Source organism: Acipenser ruthenus, chromosome 19, assembly GCF_902713425.1.
Source record: "Acipenser ruthenus chromosome 19, fAciRut3.2 maternal haplotype, whole genome shotgun sequence".
Classification (NCBI taxonomy): Eukaryota; Metazoa; Chordata; class Actinopteri; order Acipenseriformes; family Acipenseridae; genus Acipenser; species Acipenser ruthenus.
The window spans coordinates 10,096,069-10,117,732 of NC_081207.1; the positions used below are offsets into that span (position 1 = coordinate 10,096,069).

Consider the following 21,664-nt stretch of genomic DNA (forward strand, 5'->3'; position numbering starts at 1 on the left):
GAGCTTTCTACAAATGAAACAAATCAACAGACCTTCAGTCTGAGTCTTGGGTGTTGACCTTGAGTTTCAAACTAGTTATGATGTCACTTTAGCCTAAGCACAATTTTGTCCACTCAAAAAACAAGATTGTTGTTTTTTTCTATGCTTTCTCTCTTTTAACAACTCAACAAAAATACATAAGAAGTGCACAACGTTCTTTAGTGAAAACAAGGTGGTCAAGCCAAGAGAGTAATTGCACATCTGCAGAGTTGACACATCGTAATTTGAACATCAATTTCAATTTCACATATTTTTTAAAACCTGTTCCAGATTGTCAAAAAGAACAGTTTCAGAACTGCCTGAAATGCTTTTAGCCAACACTAAATAAGTTCAATTCCGTGGACCGAATTGCCCTTTTTATTTACTGGTATAGAAGATTCACCTTAGTGAACGTTACATATTTGAAACCTTGACAAGAACATTTTAAGGTATGACAGCTTGTTTTGGCTGTAAAGCTACTATATAGAAACCAGTCAAACCTCATTTTGTTTGGAGTAACATGTACAACCTATTATAAATTTTAAGAACTGAAAACGAATAAATCAATGTAGTAAATCTTTAAATATAGTACTAAACAGATATTTGTACAATGTTTAAAACACATGCCCCGTGATTAATCTTTGCCAGACCGTCCTTGGCTTACGACACCACAACTGAACTCTTACAAACTTGTTATTGTTACCATATATCCTGGAATTTCAGAACATGGTCTTCCAGTATACCATGTTAGCTAACAAATGCAAACAAATGGTATACTGTGTTTTTTCTTTCAGGGTCCGAGCTATTTTCGCCTGTTTTTTACTTTTGTTAGATTTGTGGCTGTAACAGGTTACAGGTACATGTCATACATGAAATGAATGTGCACACACTAGGCTTTTATAAAAAAGTGAAATAGTCTGAAACTCACTTTGTTCAATACAGATAACAAAAACCACAGAAAAAGAGAGACGCTTTTTAGAAAAAAACAACATTATTTATTGTTTGTAAAAAATGTTTTAGCATGGCCAGCTCAAAACTGACAGTGTACAATGAAACTTCAACATGTAGGGAACATGGGAAAAAAAAAAGTTGAACAAATAAATAAAGGAATTATGGCCATATATACAAAATGGACCAACAGCAACCAAAAAAAACCTGATTCATTGAAAATGTGCAAAAGAAAAAAAAAAAGAAACAAAAACCCATTGAAATTATTCGTCCCAGGCACCCTGATTATGTGGCACAAGATGAGGCTGCTCACTGTGGCTTGAATGGTCAGCAAGGTGGTGACCAGGGCAACATAACCCTAAACACCTCTGGTGTCGTGCAACTGATCCACAAACACGAAAAACTAACATATATTTATCGGAAAATAGGTCCTTGTGCCTTTGATGTCGCCATGTCTCTTATTTTGTAAAGATTTTGAGTGAAAATTTTTATTTACTGCACCGAGGTAGGTCTGTCTTCAGCGCAGCAGCAACATTCCAAAACACTTGAATTCAAGTCTATCTCCTGATTTCCATTACACGAGTAGGTGTTAAAACTTCATGCTGATATTGGACTCAGCTCTCGCCAAGCTAAGCACCAACTAAGACATAGCTTATTTTACTGAAAACTAATGTGATCCATCTGCGTTTCCTTCCATCTGATGATGTAGATATCCTTCTGCCTGGTGTTGATGGCTGAAATGTAATACTGGCTCCAGGGATCAACCACAGTGCCACCTCCCTGGCACATCAGCATGACAACCGTCTGGACTGAGCTAAGTAGGGTACTTCTCTGGGGTCTTCAAGTGGGCACCTTCCATCCTTGGTGTTTTGTCAACTAGCCCACAACACCTCATGAGGGCTCAGTGATTCTGGCATCCCAGCATAACCCCCCTCCGTCCCCCACTCAGCTAAGTCCAGCTTCCTTACCCTTTACATCAATGTTTTTTTTTTCTTTTTTATCTACTGTGCTTGAGGTCCCTGACCAGAATCTTTTGGTTTCAACCAGTTGCTGCTCCTTTCTGCTGCTTCAGATAAGTTCTTCACTCAGGGCTGGTGCTAGAATTCACTGGGCCCCGGTGCAAGAGTGTGAAGTAGACTCCCCCCCTCAAAAACCCCCCAAAAAACACTGAACCTAAAATAAATCTAATGAAAGTCATTATCAGCTATATTTAAATTATTTGTTGCTACAATTTTAACGTTAATTTAAATAACCATGAATAATAATTAACTGTGCAGATCAAATGAATATAAATCACATGTTAAAACAACATTGTACTACTGTATAAAGAAATTTATATTCCCAAATTATGAACTGAAATTCATAAAACAAAGCAACAATAACTAAACATTGTTTGTTAATAATGTCAAATAATAAAATGTATGTCTAGTGTTTAAAGGTGTTTTACATGGCGAACTTTGGCTGCAGCAAATTTTTCGATTACATCGGAAAAGTTCACTTGTCTTGCGATTCTGTTTTCAATTGAAAACACAGCCAAAGAAGACAGTCTCTCCTGCGACATTGTTGAGCGCAGGTAATTCTTTATCAAAGACAGTTTACTGAAGGATCGTTCAGCGCTTGCAACTGTAATTGGAATTGTAAGCAGTACTTGCAGTCCAATTTGGGTGTTGGGGAATGCAATGCTCAAGTCTTTCTGTACCAGGTACTACAGCACTTGAAACGGAGAGTTCACATCATCAGGTAAGAGACGAGCAAGTAAGGCTATTTCTCTGGCCATGTCTGGACCATCTATGTCCCCAAGAAATCAGGCCAGCTCATCGCTTGCTTGCTTGAGCTTTTCGTCACTTCCAGATGCTTTTATGTGGAACAAAAAAGCAAAAAGCGATTCAAATTCGTGCAAAAAAATCGAAGCATTCCTCAATTTCCATCAGGATCTTATCTAATAGGCAATTTAAAAAACTGACTTCAAATTTTTCCTGACCACTTAAGGGTTCATCCTCAGAAAGCTCTCCTGGCAGGCGCTTTCGATGTCTTGTGCGTTTTTCTGAAAAAGTCGGATCAATGTCCAGTTTTTGGGCTAGAAGCTTTGCTTCCCCCAATGCTGTGCTGAAGCCATTTTTTTCAATAATCCGACAATTGTTCCTTGATTGCCGACACCACATCTATCGCATTTGTTAGATTTAAACTGGGGGACTGTAAAATCACTGTCACACGACTGATGGTGCTAACTACTTCATTCCACACAACCAGACCTACAATAAACAAAAACAATTCAAATTGTTTCACAAGGCCTGTGAGCTCAGACAGGGTTTCGCTATCAATGTTGCCTCTTTCTGATACTTCGAGCAAAGCATTTAACAATTCTGGCAGTTGTTCAAAGACTGCCTTCCCGGCTTCAGCACGAGCCCTCCAGCGGGTCTCGAAAAGAGACTTCAGTGTGTAGCGTTTCAGGTGTTTAATGAGGATGTCCCAACGCCTAGTGGACCCTGAAAAGATCCTGTAAAGACGCTGCATGTTCCAATGCAAGATTCCAGTTATGGGGACAGTAGGGTACATACATTGCACGTTCATTGACCTGTTATATTTTTGCTTGAACTCCTCGATGGACTCCTCTCATGTTAGCCCCATTATCGTAACACTGCCCTCAACAATCTTCAATTTTTATTTCATGCTGAGTAAGTCGGTTTAGTAGCAAATCAGCCAAAGCCTCCCCCGTTGAATTTTCAACATGGAGAAATTCCAGAAAGCTCTCCTGCATTTCAACTTGGCTTCCAGTAATTGAAACATGTCTAATCATTATTGATAATTGCTCCTTGTGATAAATATCTGGAGTGCAGTCCATCAGCACACTGTAATACCAGGCTTTCTGTATTTTGTCCCAAATCGTTCCAGTCACAGCCTCAGCTAACAGCTTCAAAAATTAGTTTTGGCTATCCTTGCTTAAATAATGAACAGTAGTGCTTTGCTGAATGTGTTGCTGATGATCAGCTATGACAGGGTCATATATAGATAACAGTTCCAGCATTTTTGTAAAAAAATATATTGTTCTCTGTGTACAGATGATCCTGCAGGTTTTGTAGGTATCTCTTAATCATCAATTGCTAAATACCTGGAACACATGGTAATTCTGACCAATTAAGCCAATCATTGAATCAATTAGGGCTTGGGCAAAACAACAACTAGAAGTGTCTGTGGCTCTCCAGGACCACGGTTGCCTACCCCTGGTCTACTGAACCACGAAAGGCTAAATTTTGCAATGCTAAGTATAAAACACAGTCCAGAATTCTACAAAGCATAGCATGCCATCGTTCCTTTTCCTTGTTTAGCTTTTCTTGAAAATGTCTGTCTATTGTAGTTTCGTTTTGTAACCTACTTTCTAGATGTTTCCTCTTGTAGTAATTCACCATGTGCGATTGGTAAGCTTCGTGTTGAGAGAGTTTTTGTGATAACTTTTGCCAGTTGGAGAAACCTTGAGTAAACTCTCCCCTATCTTCGCCAAATAGCTTACAGCAAAAACAAAACAAAGCGTCTGCAGATTTAGAGTAAACTAACTAAGGTCTATTCATCTTTGTGGATCCTTCTTTACGCTCATAATTTCCAGATATAAAACAGCGACCAGCAGTATTTTTCGGGAATTCAACGTCAGTTTCTTTAAGCTGCACCGGTTTATGTTTCACGACATATGATAAAGATGATGACTGACTGGGTATCGGATTTACAATACACGACGATTCTGTACGACCTTGTATTTGCTGCTGTGCTTTTCCAAAATCGGTGTCTGATTCTCTTTCCTCTGGCTCAACTGCTGATTTTTCTTCTTGCGAGGAGGTTGGCAGTTCTGCTGCAGCACTACTTCCATCTGTTGTCGGCCCACTTGAAACCATTTGCCGTATACTTTTTTTTTTTTTTTTTTAAGCATTTTCAGCTTCTTTCTGGGAAATGTCCAGCTTCTTTTCTGCTCCTTTCTCTTGGAAAAACCTGATTTGTATTTTGGTGGCAATGGCGTATTTAATACATTAGGCCTACTTGTTAGGCCTACAACGACTATGAAAAAGTTCATAGCTTACTATCAGTTTCATCATGCGCTGTTTTTTTCTTTAACCAAGTCTATTCCATTGGAAAATAGGGTTGTGATAATATAGGAGTTTGCACAGAGAATTAAAGTTGACTTTTAGGCCTATGTGAATTTTTTTCAGAAGTATTTATAATTATATAGCCTAGTGTTTGTTATAATCTTTATGAACAGCAGCTGTGAAAGACATGCATTCCCCCCAGTAAATGGAACAGTCTGTTTTCGAGCAGCTCATTGACCTATTATGTAAACTTTCACGCTGATTCCCGCCTGCTTACGTACAATATTTAGCTCTGATTTGAGAATGTGTGTTTTGACTGATGGTACAACTTTGCCAGGGTTTATATTTGAACTATCGAAACAACAGTTTTTTTTTTTTGTCCGACTTTGAAAAAAAAAGAAAAAGGATTGGTATGGACAGGTATGGGCCCCAGCAGAGGCTGGATCCGGGTGCAGTCGCATCCCTCCAGCACCCCCTGACGCCGGCCCTGTCTTCACTATATGTCGCAACTCTTGACCACTGAATCCGATGTCTCTGGGAAACCAGGTTCTGGAGTGTGGCACAAATCCTAGACAGCCCACCTCCACTGGCTAAACCTGGACTCTCCATCCTCACTGTTCCGCTTCAGCAGCTAGTTGAGCGTACCAAAGTTTCTTCCTTTCATACGCCACAGCATCCTCCCATGGCACTGTTAACTCTACCAGGTGAACAAGGCAGGCTGATCCAGACCACAAGACAATATCAGGTCGAAGGTTAGTGGTGGGAACATAAGCCGTTGTCCAACATCTGCCAGAATTTTCCAGTCTCTAGCAGCTTCCAGTTGTCCTAGACGAGTTTTGGTTTTAATACCTTTTCTTGGAGGTTGTTCCCCTGGACAGAGGAATGTTGTTCTTTGTGTGTCATATATTGCTGACATTGGTGGCAACCTGTTGGTCATGCTGCGCTTGTCTTCCAATGCTAAGGCCAAACATCGCAGCACCTGGTCATGATGCCAAGTAAACCATCCTTGGCTAAGACCCACCTTACATCCTATCAAAATGTAGCTGGCGATGAACACAAAGGACACCACGGATCCTCTCCTACCCCTAGATTAAGGTTCTGTGGTGATGGGAGAACATCATATGTTTACCTGATGAGGAAACTGATCCTGCTCTGTTCCATTGTCCATAGATCTCGCCAGCTGATCTTGTGTTGTTCCACACTCTCCCATCTCATCCATTCTCCCTGCTTGGCCTGGGAAACTGCCTTTACGAACTTCATCCTCTCCTCCACCAGCTTCCTCCATTGAGCTGGGGCTGCTTTGTGCCACATAGGAGAAGCTGAACTGAGACCAAGTCCCCCTCTTCCATGCTGTACTTGCTGCATGATATCACTGATACGAATGACAAAATATGGTCGTCTACCGGAAATATACAAATAAAACCTTGTTTTAAAGCTCTGAATCTCCACTTTCCAATGATGGCAAGCATGGCTGTCTCTCACAGTGCCTGAGTAAAAAAGAGTTAAAGAGCCAGGTTGCCGGTGGGATATTTAACATTGGGCGGACCCTAAAGAGTTAAATCATGTGATTTAGCGACTCAAGTGAGTTGAATGGTTACAATACCTAATGATTTCTTAATTCTAATGATCTTCAGCTCTCTGTGTGTGGAGACAGTGTGGAACCACCTCTTCCATATAACCCTTCCACTCATGTATCTGTCTTACAGGTTTTTACATTTGTTCTTTACCTCTTCTACAATACAGTGTACTCTGTTTATAAGAATCATATCCGTCCTAGGTGTTTTGATTCTTATAAGCGGATGACTCTTAAAAGCGGACCGATATGATTACTGTGGTGCAGAATCAAACTTAGTATGAGAATGAGAAGAGCTTGTTCCCTGGCTGCAGTGTAACGGGTTGACCACTAGATGTCACGAGTTCCCGCATGTATGCACGCCCACGAAAAATCCACAGCTGCTTTCCCTAACAAATTATGGATAATAGTCAATTGGTTAACTGCTTGTTAAAGTTAATGACACCTCAATAGAAATGGCTTAGCTGATAGCTTTGTGATGGGGGTATAGAGGCGTAAGGAAGCAGAAGTAACAAACATAAACCAAAACTCGCGTAAGAGATCTAGTGTTTGTTCCACACGAAGTACTGTTTAGTTAGTGCTCCAGCTAGAGCTAGGTTTATTTTGTTTGTTTTTTGTTAGCGGTTGTTTCGCCACCGCAGTGTAAGAAAAATAAAACCAACACCAGTTTAAAACTGTAAATCAAGACTAGAACCTGATAATCTACAATGCCCTTGGCCACTCTGTCACATTACAATTAGCAAAAGCGTGCCATCAGCAGTTTAAATACAGTATACAGATGTCAATGGTGCTCAATCACTGAGGACAATACATCAAAACAAGTCCTCGTGGGTAAGCAGCTTGTTATATGATCACAGTTATGACTTATGTTACTCAAGGCTGCAGAATCCTATTTTACTACAGTATACTTGAGAAGCGATCGTCTCATGAGGGTGCCTAGTTTAACTGCTTTGTAGTGTTATGTGTAATGGCCTTTGAATTGAAATGATATTACAGTGCAGTATTTTACTGTCAGGACTAACACTGCATTTAAACATCTATTTTCTGTAGCAATGCAAATCTCAGTTTTTCATTAAACGGAGATGCAAAGCGCCACACCATCTACATGCATATCACAAAACAACACTGCTGTACTCAGTATGTATTCAATGAACTTGTATTCACTTTATTGAAACACATTTTCACTAACAGAGAACACAAAAAACATACCTGCAAAACGCAGTGTTTCCTGCATCATTGCACTACCCATGTTGCGTACATGCCTAATCACGCAAGATGTGATCAATCATCTTTTATTGGTTGTACACGTCATTGCACTTGATCAAGTACCGTATTACATGTAGTCAGTTTCCCCCGAAATGATTCTTATAAGTGGATTGCTTGATTCTTCCAAGCGGTGTATTTTAGCATGGTTAGTATAGGAATTGCTGATGGCACGCTTTTGCTAATTGTCCCAGTGGTTTGATCACTATATGCGGTTGATTCTTATATCAGTGATTCTTATAAATGGACTCCAATGTAATTGAAAGAAAATGTATATAATACTTCTTGTTATTATCCCCTTGTGGCAATGTGCCCCGCCCCTGTGTGCATTTGTGTGTTATATGTTGTATGTTGCGTGTGTTAATGTTGGTGCATTGTAGTTGGTACACGGGATATAAATGGGTGTGTGCAGCACGAGTTATTTAAAGTGTATAATTGTATTTAGGCACAAGGATTGCAAATCACTTTACGTGCATTTAAAGTAATTAATATGCGAGCACGAGGTTGCACATAATTAATTCACGTGCTGGGATTCAAGGGAATAATTAATTAGTAATTGAATCCCGGCACAACAGTATATATAGATGCACATTTCATTCACTCGGGGTTGTGTGTTCAGGGTGAAGGAACGGGTAGAGAGTGAGGAGATAATTAAAGTTAAAAAGCAATTGCTACGTGGTACGTGTTTGTTTAGTGTTCGTCCCTGTTTGTTAGTGTCTGTTCGTTTTGTTTGTCTGTTTATTTTGGCTAAAGTGCCGTGTCCTGTGTTTTGTTAAAACCTTTTTATTTATAATAAACCGGCGCAAGCAAGCGTCTTCATCATTTCATTTCATCTGTCCTGTCTGTGTTATTTATCTTCTGGTTCTGACGTCACCACTCAGCCAGCCGTGTGACACCCCTATACTGCACACCACCTATTTATTTGTATATGTTCATAATTATAATAGTTTCATACATACCTGTGGCAAAGTGCCCCCCCTGTGTATGTTATATGTTACGTGTTGTGTGTAAATGTTGCGGTATAGGCATTGGTACACGGGATATAAGCAGGTCTGTGTTTCACGTGTGTGTAAATTGTATATTTGTATTTAGGCACGGGGATGGCACATCACATCACGTGCAAGTAATAAGTAATAATATGTGAGCACGGGGAATTGCACTTTAATTAATTCACGTGCAGTTGTACCGAGATTCCAATTGAATGATTGACTAGCAATCGAGTCTCGGTACAACTGCATAAAAGCTGCATGTTTTCACTCACTGGGGGTTGGGTGTTCGGTGAGTGGAGAACGGGTGTGGAGAAGAGTAAAATAAAGTAAAGTAAATTAATAGTTGTTTCACTCACCGTGTTTGTGTGTCTGCCCGTGTCCGTTTGTCTGTATAGTCCGTTTTTGTTTATCTGTTTTATTTTGGCCTAAAGTGCCGTGTCCTGTGTTTTTGTTACAACCCGTTTATTTTCTGTCTGTTTATTCATTAAATGCTGAGCGAAAGCATTCGCTCAGCTCCACCAAACTCCACCTCTCTCTGTCGTTTGTGTTCCTGTTTCTGGTCTGACGCCACCCACTCCGGCCGTCTTTGTGACAATACCACTCAAACTTTACAACCACAACATTGCACTTATGTAGCACCTTTCAAGACCAGACCACGTAACATCTTATAGGTCAACAGTAGAATCGAAATGCAGTTCTAAACCATTGTAAAGAGGTAAAAACTGAGGTGATATGATCAAATCTCCTAGACCTTAGTTAACAACTCCACAGCCATGGTTTGCCATGTATTTTCTTTTAGTCTTCACTTATTTGATTATTTATGCTCGGGTTCAGCGAATGTGAGTTTTTCCAAATTCCACAGTCATATTTGTTGAATGCCTGGTGTCTTCTGCAGTGAATATCATTGGACAGAATTGAAATTGTTTTAATTACAACTCTTGTGAGGCAAGTACGGACTGCAATGACTCATTTAATCAGATAAAGGAACGAATCATGTGTGCATGGCCTACTTCTAACTCACCCTTTAACAGCTGAAATGGGTTTCATGAACTACAAACTTGATTTAAATAAATCAAAATGAGTTTTTTTAAAAACATACTTAGCATACGTAACAAAGCATTCCATGTTTTTTGTTTCTTCATCCCTGCTGCGATCTGGCTCATGGTGTGTCTTAACACTATGTAACACAGTTTTTGTTCCTGGGTAGTAAGTGTTATTTCCTAATTGCTTATGCCTCAAAAGTATAGAAAATGGCTATTATTCCCCACAAACTTTGCTTTTGTGACCAGGACAGTGATATTTTGAAATTTACCTATTTCCAATGAGAAAACGGGCGAATTTGTGTCTTTTCGTTCACATAAAGTCAGAAGAAAACAACATATGAATCCAAATTAACATGTATTTATACTAAAGTAATACAAAAATGACTACAAAAGATTTAGAAGTGAGTAGTTTTTCGAGATTTACGATTATACTGTAAATCACTTTCACGAATCAGCCCCCAAATGTAGTCTCCCATCATGTTCTCGTTATACTGTCCTTGGTAGCGGCGTTCAAAGTCCAGTATATCCTGGTGGAAGCGCTCGCCTTGCTCCTCCGAGTACGCTCCCATGTTCTCCTTGAATTTATCAAGATGAGCATCAAGGATATGGACTTTGAGGGACATCCTACAGCCCATTGTGCCGTTGTTCTTCACCAGAGTCTCAACCAGCTCCACATAGTTTTCAGCCTTGTGATTGCCCAGGAAGCCCCGAACCACTGCGACAAAGCTGTTCCAAGCCGCTTTCTCCTTACTAGTGAGCTTCTTGGGGAATTCATTGCACTCCAGGATCTTCTTTATCTGTGGTCCGACGAAGACACCGGCTTTGACCTTTGCCTCAGACAGCTTAGGGAAGAAGTCTTGAAGGTACTTGAAGGCTGCCGACTCCTTATCTAGAGCTCTGACAGATTGTCTCATAAGGCCCAATTTGATGTGCAGTGGTGGCATCAGCACCTTCCGGGGGTCCACCAGTGGCTCCCACTTGACGTTGTTCCTCCCCACAGAGAACTCGGTCCGCTGTGGCCAGTCCCGCCTGTGGTAGTGCGCCTTGGTGTCCCTGCTGTCCCAAAGGCAAAGATAGCAGGGAAACTTGGTAAAACCGCCTTGGAGACCCATCAGGAATGCCACCATTTTGAAGTCTCCTATGACCTTGCCTGTTCCGCCTCACCTGGGGCTGCCTTTTGCTCTACACAGGGTGCAGGGTGCGAGGGAGAAGTGGAGCTCCCGCTGCCGCCTCGATGGCCAGGGGCTCCCCTCCCAAGTTCGCCTCCCGAGGGTCCGCTGCTGCTGCCGTCGCCTCCCGAGGGTCCGCTGCTGCTGCCGTCGCCTCCCGAGGGTCCGCTGCTGCTGCCGTCGCCTCCCGAGGGTCCGCTGCTGCTGCCGTCGCCTCCCGAGGGTCCGCTGCTGCTGCCGTCGCCTCCCGAGGGTCCGCTGCTGCTGCCGTCGCCTGGGGTCGCCAGGGATCCTGCTTCGCCTGGGGTCGTCGAGGGTCCTGCGTCGCCTGGGGTCGCCGGGGCCTCTGCTTTGCCTCGGGTCGCTACACTGTGGCTGGAGCTCCATGAAGGGGAGCTGCCGGCTATGAAGAAAGGGGGGGAGGTCAGGAGACCAGCTCCCCCAGCTGCACTTTTGCAGCAGGAAGTGTTGTGGTCGGAGTCCCACGGAGGGGAGCTGCCGGCCATGAAGAAGGGGGGGGAGGTCAGGAGACCAGCTCCCCCAGCCGCACTTTCGCGGCCGGAGATCGTGTGGTCGGAGCCTCACGGAGGGGAGCTGCCAGCCATGAAGAGGAGGGGGGAGGTCAGGAGACCAGTTCCCCCAGCCGCACTTTCGCGGCAGGATATGGTGTGGCTGAAGCCCCGGAAGAGGGAGCTGTTAGCCACCAAGAAGTTGGGGGTGGAGGACATTCCACCATGGCCACCCCCAGAAACAACTTGCTTCCCCCTCTTCCGGGACTTTGGGACTGAGGGGGGAGGTGGCCATTGAGGCCATGTGTGCGTTGCACAAGGGGGGGTATATGTGGCAAAGTGCCCCCCCTGTGTATGTTATATGTTACGTGTTGTGTGTAAATGTTGCGGTATAGGCATTGGTACACGGGATATAAGCGGGTCTGTGTTTCACGTGTGTGTAAATTGTATATTTGTATTTAGGCACGGGGATGGCACATCACATCACGTGCAAGTAAAAAGTAATAATATGTGAGCACGGGGAATTGCACTTTAATTAATTCACGTGCAGTTGTACCGAGATTCCAATTGAATGATTGACTAGCAATCGAGTCTCGGTACAACTGCATAAAAGCTGCATGTTTTCACTCACTGGGGGTTGGGTGTTCGGTGAGTGGAGAACGGGTGTGGAGAAGAGTAAAATAAAGTAAAGTAAATTAATAGTTGTTTCACTCACCGTGTTTGTGTGTCTGCCCGTGTCCGTTTGTCTGTATAGTCCGTTTTTGTTTATCTGTTTTATTTTGGCCTAAAGTGCCGTGTCCTGTGTTTTTGTTACAACCCGTTTATTTTCTGTCTGTTTATTCATTAAATGCTGAGCGAAAGCATTCGCTCAGCTCCACCAAACTCCACCTCTCTCTGTCGTTTGTGTTCCTGTTTCTGGTCTGACGCCACCCACTCCGGCCGTCTTTGTGACAATACCACTCAAACTTTACAACCACAACATTGCACTTATGTAGCACCTTTCAAGACCAGACCACGTAACATCTTATAGGTCAACAGTAGAATCGAAATGCAGTTCTAAACCATTGTAAAGAGGTAAAAACTGAGGTGATATGATCAAATCTCCTAGACCTTAGTTAACAACTCCACAGCCATGGTTTGCCATGTATTTTCTTTTAGTCTTCACTTATTTGATTATTTATGCTCGGGTTCAGCGAATGTGAGTTTTTCCAAATTCCACAGTCATATTTGTTGAATGCCTGGTGTCTTCTGCAGTGAATATCATTGGACAGAATTGAAATTGTTTTAATTACAACTCTTGTGAGGCAAGTACGGACTGCAATGACTCATTTCATCAGATAAAGGAACGAATCATGTGTGCATGGCCTACTTCTAACTCACCCTTTAACAGCTGAAATGGGTTTCATGAACTACAAACTTGATTTAAATAAATCAAAATGAGTTTTTTTAAAAACATACTTAGCATACGTAACAAAGCATTCCATGTTTTTTGTTTCTTCATCCCTGCTGCGATCTGGCTCATGGTGTGTCTTAACACTATGTAACACAGTTTTTGTTCCTGGGTAGTAAGTGTTATTTCCTAATTGCTTATGCCTCAAAAGTATAGAAAATGGCTATTATTCCCCACAAACTTTGCTTTTGTGACCAGGACAGTGATATTTTGAAATTTACCTATTTCCAATGAGAAAACGGGCGAATTTGTGTCTTTTCGTTCACATAAAGTCAGAAGAAAACAACATATGAATCCAAATTAACATGTATTTATACTAAAGTAATACAAAAATGACTACAAAAGATTTAGAAGTGAGTAGTTTTTCGAGATTTACGATTATACTGTAAATCACTTTCACGAATCAGCCCCCAAATGTAGTCTCCCATCATGTTCTCGTTATACTGTCCTTGGTAGCGGCGTTCAAAGTCCAGTATATCCTGGTGGAAGCGCTCGCCTTGCTCCTCCGAGTACGCTCCCATGTTCTCCTTGAATTTATCAAGATGAGCATCAAGGATATGGACTTTGAGGGACATCCTACAGCCCATTGTGCCGTTGTTCTTCACCAGAGTCTCAACCAGCTCCACATAGTTTTCAGCCTTGTGATTGCCCAGGAAGCCCCGAACCACTGCGACAAAGCTGTTCCAAGCCGCTTTCTCCTTACTAGTGAGCTTCTTGGGGAATTCATTGCACTCCAGGATCTTCTTTATCTGTGGTCCGACGAAGACACCGGCTTTGACCTTTGCCTCAGACAGCTTAGGGAAGAAGTCTTGAAGGTACTTGAAGGCTGCCGACTCCTTATCTAGAGCTCTGACAGATTGTCTCATAAGGCCCAATTTGATGTGCAGTGGTGGCATCAGCACCTTCCGGGGGTCCACCAGTGGCTCCCACTTGACGTTGTTCCTCCCCACAGAGAACTCGGTCCGCTGTGGCCAGTCCCGCCTGTGGTAGTGCGCCTTGGTGTCCCTGCTGTCCCAAAGGCAAAGATAGCAGGGAAACTTGGTAAAACCGCCTTGGAGACCCATCAGGAATGCCACCATTTTGAAGTCTCCTATGACCTTGATGCCATCTCAGAAAAATGCAGATATGTATCCACTTAGGCAGCTGGAACTAAACTGAACTGGTGGGCTTAAGGCCCTTGTATTTATACTACTTTTTATATTACTGGAAAGTTCTAGAAAGTTCTAGAAGTTACTCCAAGTTTACTCAGCACTGAATCTATCTGGAATGTTCTGGAAAATAGGTAAATTTCAAAATATCACTGTCCTGGTCACAAAAGCAAAGTTTGTGGGGAATAATAGCCATTTTCTATACTTTTGAGGCATAAGCAATTAGGAAATAACACTTACTACCCAGGAACCAAAAAAAAATAAAATTTGTTACACGGTGTAATCAACAGAAGTATGGCTAAAAAGAATAAACAGAAAAAGTACCTTGCAGGAGTGAAACCTTCACACTGGTGTGGCTGTTTCTTACTTTGTCCACTTATGAACGCCCATCATGCATTGTGTCTCGCTCGACCCCGGTCAAAGCGTGGCGACCCACACCTGTGACCCGGCTACGAGCACCAGTGTGAAAGGGGCTTTAGTTATCTTTCTTATATTTAGGCTTTACTGTCTCCCAGCAACAAAACTCAAAATGAAGTACTTTGAGTCTAAATAGTAATTTAAACATACTTTAGTATTTAACTAGACTCCATGTGCTTTCAGATAGAAAATGGAATTCACACAATGCCAATAATAAAGAAAAATTAAATGCGCATCCAGGCCTCAAGGGAAGGTGAACTTGAAGAAGCCACTAAACACATATATATATTTTTTTGTTTGTATGAAAGAAGCTTGACTCTATTATATGTCTTACAAAAAAACAACAGGTGATGAAATCCACACAAGAACAACTGTCCTGTGCTCTTGATCCGTTTTAGTAAAGAACAGTCTCTGTGCTATCTCATTTCGAAGTCAACATTCGTAAATGACCAGCTTCCTGCTCAATGACTCAGGATAATATATACTAATTGGGACGTCCCTTTAAAGAGACTTTGGTCTGGTGCAAACCCCTTATTGAAAAAAGCCATTCACATCTGACAGTTTAAGAGCAATCTATAAAAACCTGCTGCATTGCTCTGTGGTCATTACAAATTGTAGGTCTGATTGTGACGAGTCATTTCGGGACCCCCTGAAACCTTTCTGCAACCCTCCATTGGGTCCTGACCCCCCGCTTTGAGAACTGTGCCTAAATCAAACCACTTAGTCTGGCTGGATATGCTGGACAATATTCATTGGTAGCAAGAGTCTTTATCAGTGTGTTCAGTGACACAAACACCTTCTAATGCAAACGTTTGTTTTTAGCTCTATCTTGTGGCGATTATATGTACTGCACTTTTGGGATACAGGTGCATTGACAATTGTTCGTGTGCAATTATTATTATTTATTTCTTTGCAGACGCCCTTACCCAGGGCGACTTAGAGTTGTATACAAAAAATACATATCAAGAATTACAGTACAGTAAGTTTGAATAATATTTCTCTCTCTCTCTCTCTGATAGAGACTATGTTACATATATCTATGGCAGGCAACTGGAAATGAAGCATCTCCTGAACTCAAGAAAGCACCTTAACACAAACTAACTTTCTTAAACATTCCTCTATCACAAGACCAGGTCAAAGACAAATCCCAAACTGTGATCTCCTAACCAGAATGTGTGGTGCAGGAGTTAAGGGAGTGTCTTCTGTATACAAAGGCAAAACACAGTTAGGTCGACTAGTCTGTATCACGACATCACCGCGAGTCCAAGACCGCGCAGACATCACCGCGATAAGATATGAATGCACAATTTAATAATAATAATAATAATAATAATAATAATAATAATAATAATAATAATAATAATAATAATAATAACGACATGCCAAGCAAGTACATAAAGGGGAATTAAAACACATGCTGAATATCATTCTGCAACATGTTAAAAACAAAACCAAAAAAAAATGCTCTTGGAAAAAAGGCTTTTATTGTGCATGGCGGTTTTACTTATCTTATTTAACAGTCTAGTATGGGAACAGTGAAAAAAAAACTATAGTCTTCTGCAATCAGAAAATCTGTGGTGAACCCTGCTCTGACCGCGTAGTGTGTCCGAGTTTCTAGTAAATTAAGCTTTTGTGAACATCACTGTGTAATGGTTGGCGCTGTAATCCTTTGCTGTTATGTCATAGCGCTGTTATGGGCAGTTGCTGTAATGTAGGTCGCTGTTATGTCATAGCGCTGTTATGGGCAGTTGCTATAATGTCGGTCGCTGTTATGTCATAGCGCTGTTATGGGCAGGTGCTGTAATGTCGGTCGCTGTTATGTCATAGCGCTGTTATGGGCAGGTGCTGTAATGTCGGTCGCTGTTATGTCATAGTGCTGTTATGGGCAGTTGCTGTAATGTCGGTCGCTGTTATGTCATAGCGCTGTTATGGGCAGTTGCTGTAATGTCGGTCGCTGTTATGTCATAGCGCTGTTATGGGCAGTTGCTGTAATGGTCGGCGCTGTAATGTCCTTCGCGGTAATGTCCGCGTGGTTTTGGACGCGCTGTTATGTCATGTAACCGACTAGTCACCACTTTAAAACATCTATTAATAAACCATGTAGCTGATAATGTCTGCTGCTCTATTTGTCAATGGACTGTTGTAACACTTTGCGGTTTGTGCACTATATTCTAAAAGTGTTTGGAATTTTTTAAAAACTATTTATAAGTGTTTTAAAATGTTCATTGATTGCAATCACAATTGCACTTCTGTCCATCTGAAACTTCGCATTTCACACTTACTTCACAGTAATGTGCAATTAGTTGACTACCAGTTACTGAGATTGACTTTTCGACTCATTTTTCTATTCAACGAGTTGACTTGGTGTCAAACACAGTTGAAATTATTGTCTCTGGTTGCTGTGGTGTCATGTACAACCATTGCAAAAATAATTGAGATAGCTAGCTATGAGACTTGTGGAATAAGATTTAAAAAAAATTACACTGACACAGTATATGATGATCATGACAAGAATGTTTTCTGGCAACACCTATTCTTTGCCATACATTTAGAATTCCATCTATACCTGTCCTCCTGGGAAACACGGACATCAATAATGGAAGCATCACCTCTGGATAATTGGTGAACAGTGAGACTCTTGTAAAAAGCAATCTAAAGTGTTCACGGGTGGCTTGCTCTTCAGAAGGGTTTGATGGAAGTTTTGAAATGCCTGCTTCATTCTGCGAGAGTCAGTGTGTGAATAATATGAAGGTCAAGGCCTCATTCCTCATAGTTAATTGGTAAGCATTCTTCTGAGGCTGTCACCAGATTCCTCCTGTTCTCACTGAGCCCTTAGGCAGGGAGAATCCACATATTCCAGTAGATTTAGTTGGATTAAAGCGAGTAACGTGGCTCATCGACAAGCTCCTTTAATTGAATTTGTTTTGCCAATGCAGCTACGATTCTTTCCTCAGGGTTGCCTTGGCCAGCTCCCAGGACATGGCATTTAAGGATCTTGACTTAGTGATGTTATTATTGCAGAGTAACACATGTATTCACCCTCAGAGCTACAGACAGACCCCTTTCTCAGATACTGAGAGAAGATAAAAATATAAACAAAGGAATGTGCAACAGCGAGGCCAGCCAGGTTCGATTATGTTGGTAGAGACACACTGTACAGGAACTATTAGAATACAATCCCAACCTGTCCTGCAGTGACAGTGCGCACACTTACTGAGGGTCGTCATAATCACATGAAACAATCTCGCGTACCTCAAAGGTTATTGGATTATAGCCAAATACAAGACAGCTATAGGAGGGAGGATGGTATCATTAAAGTCTCGTGAAAACGGACTCAGTCATCGCATAAGGGTCTCCATTTTCTTTAATAAGGACCAGGAAGTTCCAGGTTCAAATCCCAGCTCCGCCACTTACTCACTGTGTGTGACCCTGAGCAAGTCATTTAACCTGTTTGTGCTCTGTCCTTCGGATGAGACGTAAAACCAAGGCCCTATTGTATGTGACTCTGCAGCAGCAGTTGTTGATGCATAGTTCACCCACTAGTCTCTGCAAGTCGTTTTGGATAAAAGCATCTGCTAAACGACTAATTAATAATAATAATAATAATAATAATAATAATAATAATAATAATAATAATAATAATAATCCCTACTTATATATTTTTATTAAGTCTATTGAACCCATATTGACAGCTTTTACGTCCATATTTCATCCACCAACTTAACAGCAAACAGATTTTTAATGGGCCTATTTTTACAAGCTTACCAGCATTCCACCATTCCATTCAAATCATATGACAATGTATTGTTTCAACTCTGTAAGGCCCACCTACTCTCTCTATTTATATTTGGAGTAGGCAGGGCTAGCACAGTTGAAAAGTGACATTGTCATGATTTTAATGGAATTAGGTAGGCTGTTCAGTACCAGGATTTAGGCTATTCCAAACAGGTTCAAAGTACTGTAGCTCAAAGCCAGGTAAGATTTAGAGAAAAATGATAAGAACTCAATAGTGGAACAACAGAACACAGAACCACTCGGAATGATTGCAAACAAATAATATGACAAGCTATTTTAAATATCATGGCATTGATATATCAAAATCATTTTAAGTTATACCCTGCTTCAACAGATATCCCAGAGTTCGAATAAGTCAAGATAGTACTGTACCTTCTGTAGCTGCAGTTAGTAACATGCTTATGATGAGCGTTATAGTGAAATGCAGGGATAAAAAGTTTGTGTGCATGCCACCCAATCAAACTGATCATTAGATAGTAGACTGCTCAGAAGCAACCAAACAAATGATACTTGAACATATTTTAGGACTACAATGTTTAGGGAACATAAATGTGGGATACATACAAATTAAATAAAACTGTATGGCTCCATTAACTCAATTTGGTAAATATGTTAACATCTTAATGCTCTAAAATATACCATTTACTGCCTAAAATACAAGATAAAACCAAAATGTCATATTAATTATGATGTGAAACCACCCAAATTATTTTAGCAGTGGTTTCTTATGAAGTTTACCACTGTAAACATGCTGTATCCCTCCATGGTTATGCTACGCATTTACCATTGATTACCATGCTTTTAAATATGCTTTTATAAGGGACTCTCTACCGTCTCCCTCTCTCCTTCTCGGCTACGGCTCAGTGTCGGGCAGTAACCCTTTACATTTAGCGCATTACTATAACCTGATTACATTTTTCCTTTCACTTGTCTGCTTTCTTTAATGACAGCATTCATTACAAAATATAGAGGCGGAAAAGTGTCTCACTCTGGCCAGTCAGGCAGTATTGGATGGGCTGGAATGAAATCTTTACTTTCAAGCCATGGTGCCTATTTCAATTATATTTTTGTGGGGTCTATTTTAGATCTAAACATCCCCTTTAACAATATACACACCTCAAGCCTTCTGCAAACACAGAAGCTTCTTTACATTGTTCTCAATCTCCCCTCGTTCAATCTATCAAAAGTAATATTTCCAATGCAATTCTTGTTGTTTCATTCATTTAAATAGTGTAGTCAATCAGTGATTTAAGAAAAAAAAGACATGTCCAATTATTTTTACTGTGTTTTTCTCCCCAATTTAGAATTTTGCAATTATGGTTCCTCACTGCAGCAACTCCTCACATCCCTGATCTCTTTACATGCAGCTCTACTGACCCCTAGGGGACAAAAGCCAACCCTGCAAGTGATGGCTTTGAGCTCACAGTTTTGCCACGTTGATGCCTTTAAGATCAAGGTGCAATCAGCACCATTTTCTGGCTGTTGAAAACAGTTTGTGTTATCACAGAAAACTAGTAGCAAACAATTTAGGCACCATTTTTTTTATTTAAGCTTCGTGGTTGGTTGTTTGGTTTGTAACATTAACTGTTGTCCCTTCATCTAATGTTTATCAGGACTGTACTACTACTGCAGGGATGGAAATCAGCATTCTAGAACTTACAGGCAACAGTTTATTCCAGTGGAATTGAAGCCTGTTAGCCTGCTGTTGAAAGATGTGCAAGTATATAAGGTGCAACACAGTTTACATGCTGCCAGTTGAAATGATTGTGTAATCTTCAGTTTGGCTTTAGTGGAGAAGGCTGTCTTAATCTCCAGCGCAGTGATGCTGGATACAACCCTGTGGCGGAGTGTCCCGCCCCTATTTATTATTATTTGAATTTTTGTTTGCGGCGCGGATAAAAGCGCCGCGTCTTTTATTATATTTAAAAACCCCGTGAGGATGCATGGCTGATCAGCTACTGATTACACCGTGTAACAATTTTTTATTTTTTTTTTGGTTCCTGGGTAGTAAGTGTTATTTCCTAATTGCTTATGCCTCAAAAGTATAGAAAATGACTATTATTCCCCACAAACTTTGCTTTTGTGACCAGGACAGTGATATTTTGAAATTTACCTATTTTCCAGAACATTCCAGATAGATTCAGTGCTGAGTAAACTTGGAGTAACTTCTAGAACTTTCTAGAACTTTCCAGTAATATAAATAGTAGTATAAATACAGGGGCCTTAAGCCCACCAGTTCAGTTTAGTTCCAGCTGCCTAAGTGGATACATATCTGTATTTTTCTGAGATGGCATCAAGAGGCTGCAAGCATCCGGCAGACGCATTTTGCTATGTCTGCGGCCAATTTATCAAGACAAGAGCGAAAAAGTACTCTGTGGAAGCATCTGCTAAGATGTGTGAGGCCTACAAGGCATATTTCGGCATGCCTGTCGGGGATCAAGACAAACCCTGGGCACCTCATTTCACCTGCGAGCACTGCAAAAAAACTCTGGAAGGTAAGATGGACAATTGTTGCTCGGAATTTTATGTTATAAAATTTGTTAGAATTTTTAAAATTGTAAAAGTTTTTAATTTTAAAATGTTTTACAATTTTCAATGTTATTGAAAAAATATATTATATATGAAAAATGTTGCGAGAATCTCTTACACATTAGTCATCGGTGAAATAAATGTATTTTTGTAGGATGGTACAGAGGGGAAAAGAGAGCCATGAAGTTTGCTATCCCAAGAATTTGGCGGGAACCCACTGACCACTCAAGCAACTGCTACTTCTGCATGGTGGACCCTTCCAAACGTCGGACTGGCAAGAATGCACTTGCTATCACGTATCCGGACCTCCCTTCATCCATCGTCCCGGTGCCACACTGCCATGAGCTCCCCGTACCCACTCCTCCGGAGAGAGAGCAGCCGTCTTTAGAAGTAAAGAGAAGGGTCTTTCAATTACATTCAAGACTTCTTCCCTAAGCTGTCTGAGGCAAAGGTCAAAGCCGGTGTCTTCGTCGGACCACAGATAAAGAAGATCCTGGAGTGCAATGAATTCCCCAAGAAGCTCACTAGTAAGGAGAAAGCGGCTTGGAACAGCTTTGTCGCAGTGGTTCGGGGCTTCCTGGGCAATCACAAGGCCGAAAACTATGTGGAGCTGGTTGAGACTCTGGTGAAGAACTACGGCACAATGGGCTGTAGGATGTCCCTCAAAGTCCATATCCTTGATGCTCATCTTGATAAATTCAAGGAGAACATGGGAGCATACTCGGAGGAGCAAGGCGAGC

The 21,664-nt window shown here is 41.3% G+C and overlaps 1 protein-coding gene across 1 annotated transcript in view; it reads left to right on the top strand.

The window, feature by feature from the left end:
* The first annotated feature begins 20,656 nt into the window (after window positions 1-20,656).
* The window catches only part of LOC131698720 (uncharacterized), a 33,236-nt gene continuing 32,228 nt past the window's right edge, over window positions 20,657-21,664 (top strand). Inside the window, exons 1-2 of the mRNA XM_058992190.1 lie at window positions 20,657-20,890; window positions 21,079-21,251. Of these exons, the coding sequence (XP_058848173.1) occupies window positions 20,683-20,890; window positions 21,079-21,251 (381 nt within the window). The 5' untranslated portion in view covers window positions 20,657-20,682. The remainder of the gene's footprint in view (window positions 20,891-21,078; window positions 21,252-21,664) is intronic.